The sequence below is a fragment of the Danio rerio genome, chromosome 5, assembly GCF_052040795.2.
Source record: "Danio rerio strain M-AB ecotype USA chromosome 5, GRCz13ab, whole genome shotgun sequence".
NCBI lineage: Eukaryota > Metazoa > Chordata > Actinopteri > Cypriniformes > Danionidae > Danio > Danio rerio.
Genome location: NC_141025.1, coordinates 21142424 through 21154021, shown reverse-complemented (window position 1 = coordinate 21154021; position 11598 = coordinate 21142424). Strand labels below are relative to the sequence as shown.

Here is an 11598-nt window from a genome sequence, read left to right as displayed (position 1 = left end):
GCTGAGTTTTTTGTCTTTGTAAAAGAGATCTATTTTATACAGTAAAATGTCCATTGTGGCTCAAATTTCAACTGAGATATTTGGCTACTGTGTAGTGAGACACAAAACACAAGACTAAAGACCAGCAAGAAGCTTTCCACAGAGTCTGGACCAATTACTGTAAAAGGTTTGAACACAGACCCGTAGCCAGCCTTGTGCAAGCGGTGGTTCTTTTTTCTTAAAAAGTGGATGTTTTTGCAGTTATATCCCTAATCTTCTATTGAATTATAAGATTTAAATGCATTTTAGTGACATTTTAAGCACTATTCTGAATTAGCTAGTCATCATAACCACACTTTTTGACTATTTTAACCAAAATAGTATTCAGATCAATTTTAATATGGGCCACTTTTGGTGCTCAACATCTTTTATTGGTTATTTTTGTTTCAAGTATAAGGTCCAAGATTTGCATTAAAAGTTTATTGTAAAATGTTTTCTTCTTTTAAAAACAAAACAGTAGCAATGGATGACCTCTTAGGTCAGTTTGTATGTTTTCTTACACAGCTGGATGTTGAACTCATGTAAAATAATTGATTGCATTGGCCAAAAACTGATTAGCTGACAACCAACAGAGGATTATGCTTAGCCTTAAAGCCTTTTTGATGGGTGATGGTCAAAATAAGACAAATAAGTTCATGTATGAGACAATCTCTGTACCTTTATCATAGGGGCTACGTGACTGACACATCCTCACTCCTGCTTGATTAAAAACAAACACGTCAATCAATCAATCCCACACTCCGAAGGTGAAGGAAAAGGTCCCCAATAACATTCGAATTAACAACAATGACTCACATAGCTGCAAAAATATTACAATAAATGTTTGGGTTGTAGTTTTTCTTTCTCGAATATCCGCAATTGTACATTTTAATCAGTCAACGTAACTCAAAAACAAATGTTTTTTTTACTTACATGACTCCAACAATCAAGCATTTTCGCCACCTGCTGGAGCAATGATGTAACCAGAGGCTCTGAGCAAATCAATGACCAAAACAGGCAGACAAAATATTAGAGTGACTAAGATGTTGCAAAACCTCCATTACTAAAAACAAACAACATATCTCCCACGTTTTTTTCTCATGTAAATAGAATAACTAGTCTTATTCGCAATTCAGTCCATAAATTGGGCATTTTTGAGGGTGATTAAAAAGAAACAGCACCACCTCTACGTCAGAGCTGACGTTACGCAATGTACAAAAAAGATCATAAGTGAGTTTACGACGTGCATGCGATTCATTACCTGCATGCAAGAGAGACGGTAAGGACGTGTTAAGAACAACGCTGACAAGAAGAAAGTTTGGTGAGTGATGCTGTCCACGTCTTATGCCTTTTTTATAAGCCTTGGGCTTATTGAATACAATGCAAGATACAATTGCAAATTACAAATGCATAAATGTAGAATATAAGTTATTTTCAGCTGTACATTAGATAAAATGCTTTATTCAATCAGTGATACATACTGAATAGTTATTAATTTTAGTATAAAGTAATAGTTAAAATTGACTGCATGGAAATTTACATTTAAAGATGTTCTCTTTTTTTGGATGGACTCAATATAGTGTAAATCATTCAATAAAAACTGATTGATGGATTTTTAAAAATCTTTTCTTTAGCCTGTCTGCAGTCATGAAAGTATGCATCATTGGTGCGGGGGTCATCGGTCTCTCCACTGCTCAGAGCATCTACCAGCACTTCCACAGCAGAGTCTCTCCTCTCACCATAGAGGTTTATGCTGATATCTTCACCCCTCTGACCACCAGCGACGGGGCAGCTGGATTCTGGCAGCCCTATCTCTACGACAATGGCAACGTCAAAGAAACGTGAGCTTTCAGTCAGCTAAAGCACATGCTTTTCCTTAGATATCCAGAAGAAAATAAATTGCTGTATGACGTAGCAGCAAATAAAATGTTTTCTTTTCTATTCTCAGTCAATGGAACAAAGAGACGTTTAACTATCTACTGAGTTTTCTCAACTCGCCAGATTCAATCAAAATGGGAATCTTCCTTGAGTCTGGCTACAATCTGTGTTTTGAACCAATGCCGGTGAGAATGTCAACTTTCCAATGTAATGTCATTGTTTTTGCAATTTAGAGAATGGTACATAATGAACTTCAAGTCTTGATAAAGCATTCTGTTTTATATTGCCAGGTAATTGATATTAGTGTACAAAATGTGTCCATGGGCATTTAAAGTTGGCATAAAAAGGAAGTTGTAATAGTCTCTGTTGTTACTGTGTAACACTTGGTAAACAGGAAAAATTGTGCAGGACATGTTTGTGTCCATCTGAAATTGATTGGACCATTGATTGCTATGTTGTGATCTTGTTATTGTTCTTGCCTCACACAATTCCTCTGATAAGAGATGTTTTTACAGGGAGGAGGGGGCTTAATGATCACCTTAATAATCTGTCCCTTGGGTTGCTGGAGTTATTTTGAATATTACAAGGGTACACATTTAAAATATGCAAACTGCAGAAAAAGAACTACAGTATATCATATAATAGAAAGAAATGAAAACTAATTCTAACTGCATGCTATACTACATATATATTTCCTGTCTCAAGAGCCAGGTTCTGTGTCCAAGTATTGGGTCACTGTGGCCTTGTCCTTCAACCAATCCACAATATACTGGATCCCTATGGCTCCTCCTGCAGGTGGTGGGTTTATAGGACAATGGTCCTATGTCGCTCTTTCAGGCAGAGTCTGGCCAGTTTCTGAAAGGAATAACCCAACTACCTAGGAGAAGATTGCAATGTGTATTTGGTAGTGATCGAAGGCCACAATGACCCAATCTTTAGACACAGAAACCGGCTCTTGGGATATCAAGTGTCACATCACTAATAGGAAAGGATGAGGTTGTACAGGAGGTTGAACAGTACCAACTAGAGATAGTTGGTCTCTCCTCTAAGCACAGTTCGGGCTCTGAAACTCAACTTCTGGAGAAGGGCTGGACTCTCCTCTACTGTGGAGTTGCTCACATTGGGAGGCAGTGAGCTGGTGTGGACTTGCTTATCATTCCACAGGTCAGCCACCATGTGTTGGAGTTTACCTCATTAAATAAGAAAGTTTCCTCCCTGCACCTGTGGTCTGGGGAAATATCTCACTCTGTAGTTTGTGCTTCTGGGCTGAACTGCAGTGCAGAGTAACCAATCATCTTGGAGCCCTTGGAAGAGGTGCTAGAAGGTACTTTGGCAGGGGACTTGGTCATTCTACTGGGGAATTCAACAATCATATGTGTTATGGCAGTGAAACCTGGAGAGGCATGACTGGGAGGAGCACCCTCACTGATCTGAACCCGACTAGTGTTCTGTTATTGTATTTCTGTGCTAGTTACAGTTTTTCCATAACAAACACCACAATCGAGTATAAGGGTGTCCATAAGTGCAGCAGGACACCCTAGACTGGAGGTCGATGATTGACTTTGTGATCTTTCATCCGATCTCAGACTGTATGTCTTGAACACTCAGGTAAAAAGAGGGGCAGAGCTGTTAACTTAACACCAGCTGGTGGTGGGTTGAGTCCACTGCTAGAGGTGGAGGCTCCTTCACTGCCAGGAGTTGATCTACGTTCTCCAACTCAAACCAATTTTTTATGTGGCAAAGGTCTCTGGTCCAGCGGCAAATTACAAATCAGGTGGTGAACACCAGAACTAAGGGATGCCGTCAAGCTGAAGGAGTCTTAGGGTGCTTTCACACCTGTGAATCGATTCAGTTGTTCCGAAACAGAGATTACAAATGTTACATTGTTGCTCTTTGCTCTTGGAGCGGATCGCTTTCACACTGCAAAGTTTCTAATCGGACCAAAAGAGCTAAAACAAGTCACGTACGACTAAACTCTCCTTACATTGGTCAGAGTGTCAGTGTATTTTGCAGCATCCCGCTCAGCTGTCAGGAGAGGTGGGGTTTTGGTGGTGATTGACAGGGTGCGCGCACGCGATGTGTCTGAGGAGAGACCCGGTGGGGAGGGGTGAGAAGGGTGCGCGACGATGCCTATTTGAGGACCGGGAGGGAGACGCAAGATTACCGGGAGATCATCACTCGTTTGCGGGCATCCGGAGACTCGCGAAACTTCCCGCCATACTCATAATTCTCTCCTTATATCGCCGTATGCCTATTACATATCCATAAAACACTGTGATATAACCGCGCTCGGATCGGATCGCTTTCTCACTTTAATCGAACCGCTCCAGGGTTCATTTCAATCGAGCCGAGACACCTCATTCAAGCGATCTCGGAGCGATTACTTTGGCGCGGAACAGAGCGCGATTGCCCTGTTCACAAATGCCAAACGAACCGCGCTAACTGGGCAAACGAGACACGTTCCGAAACAAAAGTGTAGGTGTGAAAGCACCCTTACTAACCAGACCTGGTTGGCTTTTAGGCCTTTCAAGGCAGCTGATGGGTAAGGACAGACCAAGTGTGCTACTCCCCAGTTGGTCATGAAAGCAACAGCTCCTGGACCTGGGCAGAGTTCAGGGAGGCCATGAAAGATTATTATTGTTGGACCGATATTTTGGCAAACTGCCTGGTGCTTCAGGAAGGGGAAGAAATGCTTCACCAACAATATTGATTTCAACTGAGGATGTTGTTGGAAAGTGGAAGGAGTGCATTGAGGATCTCATTAATCCTATTGGCATATCTTCCTTTGAGGAAGCAGAGATGGGGAAAACAGAGGTCCATTCCTCCATCACTCAAGCTGAAGTCACTGAAGTAGCCTGCTCCACTGTTTATTCATTCATTCATTTTTCTTTTCAGCTTAGTCTCTTTATTAATCTGGGGTTGCCACAGTGGAATGAACCGCCAGCTTATCCAGCATATGTTTTTTTACGCAGTGGATGCCCTTTTAGCTGCAACCCATTATTGGGAAACAACCATACACACTCATTCACACACATACACTACGAACAATTTAGCTTACCCAATTCACTTTTACCGCATGTGTTTGGACTTGTGGGGAAAACCGGAGCACCCGGAGGAAACCCACACGAACGCAGGGAGAACATGCAAACTCCACACAGAAATGCCAACTGACCCAGCCGAGGCTTGAACCAGCAACCTTCTTGCTGTGAGGCGACAGCACTACCTACCACGCCTACGCATCGCTTCTGCTCCACTGTATTCTATCTTAAAAAAAGTAAATATATAATTCACTGATGTTTTGTTAAAACTTTAGTTTTCCTAGCAAGAACTGCAGGTTATTTCCAATTTTTATATTGAAATAAAAATGAAAGTTATTATTTTACATTAAACTGAAATGCAACCTTTTTTATGATGAATTTAATTTTAAGCAATTTTGCCACTTTAAACCACTTTCAGCCTACTTTCAAGATGACTGTAAAAATAGCTCTCTCTCTGTTCCTCTCTTACAGGAGCCCTCATTTAAACAAGCTGTTTTGGGTTTTCGTCAGCTTTCTAAACGTGAATTAGAGATGTTCCCGGGTTTCAGGTGACCTCTTGTTCTGCTGTTTTCCCCCTTGAAGATTGTGGAGATTGATTCAGAATAAAACTGAATAATTTTTACAGGTCATAAATTGGATTTGTAAATGTAGTCACTTTTGAATTTGTCCTATGTTTCTTTCAGTTTTGGCTGGTTTAACACTGCTCTCGTAATTGAAGGAAAGTCGTATTTACCCTGGCTCATGGATTGGTGAGAGATTTTTCTTATCTTATCAGTAACAAAAAAAAAAAGAATTACAATAATATAACTAAATATTCAAAGGAGTTGAAAAAATCTGTGAAGTCCAAGATTTAGAATGTTATATATAATTATTGCATTCAGAAAAGTGTAGAACAAATGATTTAACAATATGTTTATTATTTTACATTTTTAATAGCGTTGTCAAAAGATTTTGATATGTGGTTTTATTGGGATTTTCAATGAATGCGTAAAACAAGTACTGTGGTAAACAAAACTCCACAATACTTGACCATTTTCTTCTACAACAAAACTACACTGACTTCACACCCCCAAATATTTTTTTATTTATTGATTTATTAGAAAGCATTTTTATACGTAGTATGTTTTACAACCCCAAATCAAAAAAAGTTGGGACAGTATGGAAAACACAAATAAAAAGAAACTAGTGATCTCCGATTTACTTTGACTTGTATTTCATGGCAGAAACATGAACACAAAATATTTCATGTTTTGTCTGGTCAGATTGATTTCATTTGTAAATATACATCCTTTCCTGTCATTAAGACCTGCAACACATTCCAAAAAACGTAGGGACAGGAGCAATTTAGGGCTAGTAATCAGTAAATTGATTAACATAATTAATAGATTCAGGCAATCTGGAGAAAATGCAGTGCGTAAAAGACAGGTGCGCAAACCTAAGCTAAACAACCAATCCCTCAGGCGGCACTGCATCAAGAATCTTCATTCATTTTAAACCGATATCACCACATGGGCTCAGGACTACTTTGGCAAACCTTTGTCAAGTACCACAATATATAGTTACATCCACAAATGCCAGTTAATATTGTGCCAAAAGGAAGCCCTATGTTAACAGTGTCCAGAAGCGCTGTCAACTTCTCTGGGCTCAGAGGCATCTGGGATGGACCATCACACAGTGGAAATATGTTCTGTGGTCAGATTAATCAGTATTTCAGGTAAAGGACCATCTAGACCAGCGGTGGCCAAACCCGTTCCTGGAGGACCTGCAGATTTAGCTCCAACTTGCCTCAACACACCTGCAAAGATGTTTCTAGAAAGCCTAGTAAGAGCTTGATTAGCCAGCCCAGGTGTGTCTGATTGGGGTTGGAACTAAACTTTGCAGGTCACCGGCCCTCCAGGACCAAGTTTGGACATGTCTGATCTAGACTGTTACCACCAACAATTCCAAAAGCCAGGGTCTGTAATGGTATGAGGTTGTGTCAGTGCCCTTGGCAAAGGTAACCTGCACTTCTGTGCTGGCACCATTATGCTGGGAAGCATGTCAAGATTTTGGAGCACTATATGCTGCCTTCTTTTCCAGGATTGGAATACGTGTTTATTTAAATAATAAAAATAAACATCATGAGGAACACATTAAATGTTTGTTGTATTGTCTGCAATGAAATAAAAGTCCAAGTAAAGTACACATCTTATACATGCATGTCCAATTGTTACTCATATGCACCAAGACTATTTCGGGTCAAACAAGGATTAGCAGTCTCTGACAATTTGTTTGATGTGCTTTTCTGCAGGTTAAATCAAAGAGGGGTCAGTTTTTTTCAGAGGAAGATTGATTCATTTAAAGAGGTTTGAAATCTTTAAAGAGGATTTCCTTGTTTCTTTCTTTGTTAAAAAATTATTTTAAAGTATTTTTTTCTTTCTTCACCCCCCACACCCCCCAACATTCAAAAGTATATGGGATTAGTAATATTTTGTTTCAAATAAATTGTTTACTTAAACTAAAACTGTCAGTTTAGACAACAGAACATAAGATTTCTGTTTAAAATAAATGCTGTTCTTTAGAAACTTACATTAATCAGAGAATCCTTAATGCATCAAACACGTTTGATTATCAAATGTTATGCAGCGCAAATGTTTTTTAACACTTGAGCTCTAAATCAGCCTATTAAAGTGATATCTACATCTTTAATAATGTGATAAATGTTGTCCAGTTGTCAGACAGTGGTGCTGATATGATCATCAACTGCTCTGGTGTCCGCTCAGGAGAACTGCAGCCTGATCCTGAGCTCCAGCCAGCCAGAGGACAGATCATTAAGGTTAGTCAGTCAATCATATTCACAGATGTAACAGAATTGTGCTGATCTCGTTTCACTTCTATCAACAGGTAGACGCCCCCTGGTTAAAGCACTGGGTCATCACGCATGATTCCAAATTAGGAACCTATAATACACCGTACATCATTCCTGGGTAGATCTCTTTATGCTGATAATATTGCTTAAATTAAAATAAATAATAAATATAATTTAAAACAAACTGAAAATATAAAAACGAAAGCTTATAAAAGATATTAAAAAGTTCTATAAATATAAAAAAACTTCCGCAGGAGTCGTTTGGTCACTGTTGGAGGAGTTTTCCAAGTGGGAAACTGGAATCGGATGAACAGTTCTGTTGAGCATAAACAAATCTGGGAAGGCGCCTGCAAACTTGAGCCCAGTCTACAGGTAGAAGATCAGATGATTTTATTATTTGTTAAGTGTTGAATTTCCTAACAAAACATCTTTTCTGTCTAGCATGCGCGGATAGTAGAAGACTGGACTGGTCTCAGACCTGCACGCAGTAAAGTCAGACTGGAGAGAGAATCAATACGATCTGGAGGACACTCATTTGAGGTGAGTGAAAAGAGCAGCATTTAATCTTCATAACATTTCCTCTTTTCACATGCCATGCTGTTTTCATTCACTCAGGTCATCCATAACTATGGACATGGAGGTTTTGGGCTGACCATCCATCGTGGGTGTGCTGAGGAAGCTGCTCGGCTATTTGGACAGTTCCTGGAGCAGAAAGGATTACTAACATCACAGGCTAAACCACGTCTCTGAAAGATCTGAGCCCCTTTGTACAGTGTTATCATTAATCAGACATCAGCAATATTTTCCTTAATCCCATGTACATCTGATTTCAAAAAGCTACGATATAATTATTACTATGTAATGTTGGTGATATGCGTCATGAGTTGTCCAATGTTTCATAATTTTTTTGACAGCATTATCATTGTGTATGGTGGTGTGTGCCGTTAATGGCAAAAAACAAATCACAGTAGCTGTCTGGCAATGCCAGTGCTGGACTATTCTTCTCCAAGGAAAGTTAAACGAGCAGCTAAATTACAATACTTTGCTCTAACTTGTATTTTTCTATGATTTAGTTTTTTTTTATTTTACACAAACTTGTCTTAACCAATGTCTTGATGAACTGGGACACAGCAGCTCTTCTGGCTTTCCTCTTCTTCTTTTTGTTACGTTTCTGGTGCCCTGATTTATGTTCTCATTTAATTTTATCAGTCGGTCAATCCTTTGATCAAGTTTATCTACAAAATCAACACTGGTCTTATTCACAAGAGGGTGGGACTTTTACAATTTTACCTGTCACTGACTAAGTAAATTTCATTTAATCAAACTGAATGTTTCTGTTGGTTGCTTTATTTAAATTTTCTGGCATACAACTAATGTGAATATTAGAAACATTAGAAATATTCACAGAACAGGCCTATCTAACTGCAGGATTTTGTGCGGCCCTCACTAAAACCCCCTAAAACTTTTATCAGACAATTAGAATCAAACACTTAACAACCCCATAGTATAACTTCATTATATTAATGCAGTGCAGACATATTGCTAGGAATGACTTTAAAAGTAAAAACTCTTTATATGTAACCTCCAATTGTGTTGTGTTTCATCAAAATACACTAACCGGCCACTTTATTAGGTACACCTGTCTAACTTCTCGTTTCTAATCAGTCAATTTCTAATCAGCCAATCACATGGCAGCAACTTATTGCATTTAGGCATGTAGACATGGTCGAGAAAATCTGCTGCAGTTCAAACCGAGCCTCAGAATGGGGAAGAATGATTTTGAACGTGGCATGGTTGTTGGTGCCAGATGGGCTGGTCTGAGTATTTCAGAAACTGCTAATCTATATCTGATCTATATGCTGATCAATATCTGATTTTCACACACAATCATCTTTAGGGTTTACAGAGAATGGTCCGAAAAAGAAAAAATATCCAGTGAGCGGCAGTTCAGGTGCCTTGTTGATGCCAGAGATCAGAAGAGAATGGCCATACTGGTTTGAGCTGACAGAAAAGCAACAGTACCTCAAAAAAATCACTAGTTTCAACCAAGATATGCAGAAGAGCATCTCTGAATGGTCTTGTCGAACCTTGAGGCAGATGGGCTACAGCAGCAGAAGACCACACCGGGTGCCACTCCTGTCAGCCAACAGGAAACAGGAAACTGAGGCTACAATTAAGCACAGGCTCACCAAAACTGGATAAAAAAAAACATTGCCAGGTCTGATGAGTCTTGACTTCTGCTGCGACATATTTCATATTTTTAGGGAACCACATTCTTGCACATACTGTTAGGCGCTGTATCAAGAGCAGTAAAAGGATTAAAAGAATGTGTTTCTGTTTTTTTTATTAAAAAGAATCACCACTTCACACACAGATGAAGTCAGAATTAATAACCCTCCTGAATTATTAGCCCTCATGTATATTTTTCCTCTAATTTCTGTTTAACAGAATGAAGATTTTTTACAATACATTTCTAACTATTATTGTTTAATAACTAATTTCTAATAACTGATTTATTTAATCTTTATCTTGTTTGCTTTTATCAATCTATTTTTAACATTAATAATGATAAATGTTTCTCAATAAACAAATCAGCATATTGGAGTGATTTCTAAATCATATTTATAATAAATGTTGTCCAGTTGTCAGCCTGTGGTGCTGATGTGATCGTCAACTGCCCTGGTATTCTCTCAGGAGAGCTGCAGCCAGATCTTACGGCTTAAGGTTACAATACTTGTCCAAAAGGTTTGTGGTATTTTTCTTTAAGCTATGGACATGTTGTTTTGGGGTTTTATATTCAAGAAAAACAATTCCTTGATTCAACTTTTTGCATAAACCTCATTTTATTTATTGGAAAAGTTTTTTTTTTTTTTTTACACAAATGCAAATATACTCTCTGTAAGCCCATTTTTTAAAAACGTGAATTGGAACTGTATTTAAAAATCACAGACTTTTACAACAAGTAAGCAATTAAAACTTATAAAACTTGTGCTTTATTTTGTTTTATTTTTGTCATGTGCCCTTATTTTATTTTTCTAGTTTCTTTTTCTCTCTCTTTGTCTTTCTTTTACTTCCACCTTTTTAAATTTATTTAATAATGGTTACATTTCTCTTGTTGCAAAAAATAATATTTGTATGGCTTGTACTACACTTCTATCAGTTGTTGTATTTCTATTTGTTGTAATAGCCTGTTGATACTGCAATAAAAATAAGGTTACAATACTGTATAATATTTGTTATTACTAATATTATATTTAAAATGAAAGTCAGCCATTTACTCTGCCAGAGTTCAATAAAGAATCAGATGCTGGCATTATTAATGAATAGTTTTATCTAAAGCTTTTTTTTATTTATGTCTTATTGTTATCACACCCATTTACAGTATATCACATGCACATTCACTTCTTGAGGTGGCAGCCTTTTCTATTTAATATCAAGCGAATCATACCAGAATCACATACCAATATAAAGAAATCATATTTAAATTGTGAACAGATTTTATTAAAGATGAATTATTCACTTTTACAAGCTGCATTCACATTATATTATATTATATTATATTATATTATGTTATATTATATTATATTATATTATATTATATTATATTATATTATATTATATTATATTATGTTATATTATATTATATTATATTATATTATATTATATTATATTTTTATTGAAGTTAATTTAGAATTCATTATTTATTATGTCCTTTGTTGTGTTTTTCATCTTTTGTGAGATGTCCTATAACAGTGTCTGGACACAGACCTATTTTACAATACTATAATCTTCTATGTGAAGATGCTTTCACACAAT

General features: G+C 37.5%; 2 protein-coding genes across 3 annotated transcripts in view; one reads left to right on the top strand and one right to left on the bottom strand.

Annotated features, from left to right (window-relative positions):
- Positions 1-11598, bottom strand: part of sgsm1a (small G protein signaling modulator 1a) — a 766057-nt gene that overhangs the window by 564858 nt on the left and 189601 nt on the right. The gene's annotated exons all lie outside the window — the stretch shown is intronic.
- Positions 1275-9704, top strand: dao.1 (D-amino-acid oxidase, tandem duplicate 1). Of its 2 annotated transcripts, NM_001033740.2 has the most exon segments (11): positions 1275-1339; positions 1653-1859; positions 1967-2081; positions 5406-5482; positions 5618-5683; positions 7225-7279; positions 7645-7749; positions 7818-7900; positions 8037-8154; positions 8224-8322; positions 8398-9704. In NM_001033740.2, coding segments are annotated over 10 exon segments (1047 nt in total). In that variant the 5' UTR covers positions 1275-1339; positions 1653-1665; the 3' UTR covers positions 8533-9704.

Coding starts and splice junctions, on each gene's coding strand:
- dao.1 (XM_087252825.1), top strand. Junction 5,684..7,224: donor TTACCCTGGCTCATGGATTG/GTGAGAGATTTT, acceptor GCTTTTCTGCAG/GTTAAATCAAAGAGGGGTCA. Junction 8,323..8,397: donor CTGGAGGACACTCATTTGAG/GTGAGTGAAAAG, acceptor TCATTCACTCAG/GTCATCCATAACTATGGACA.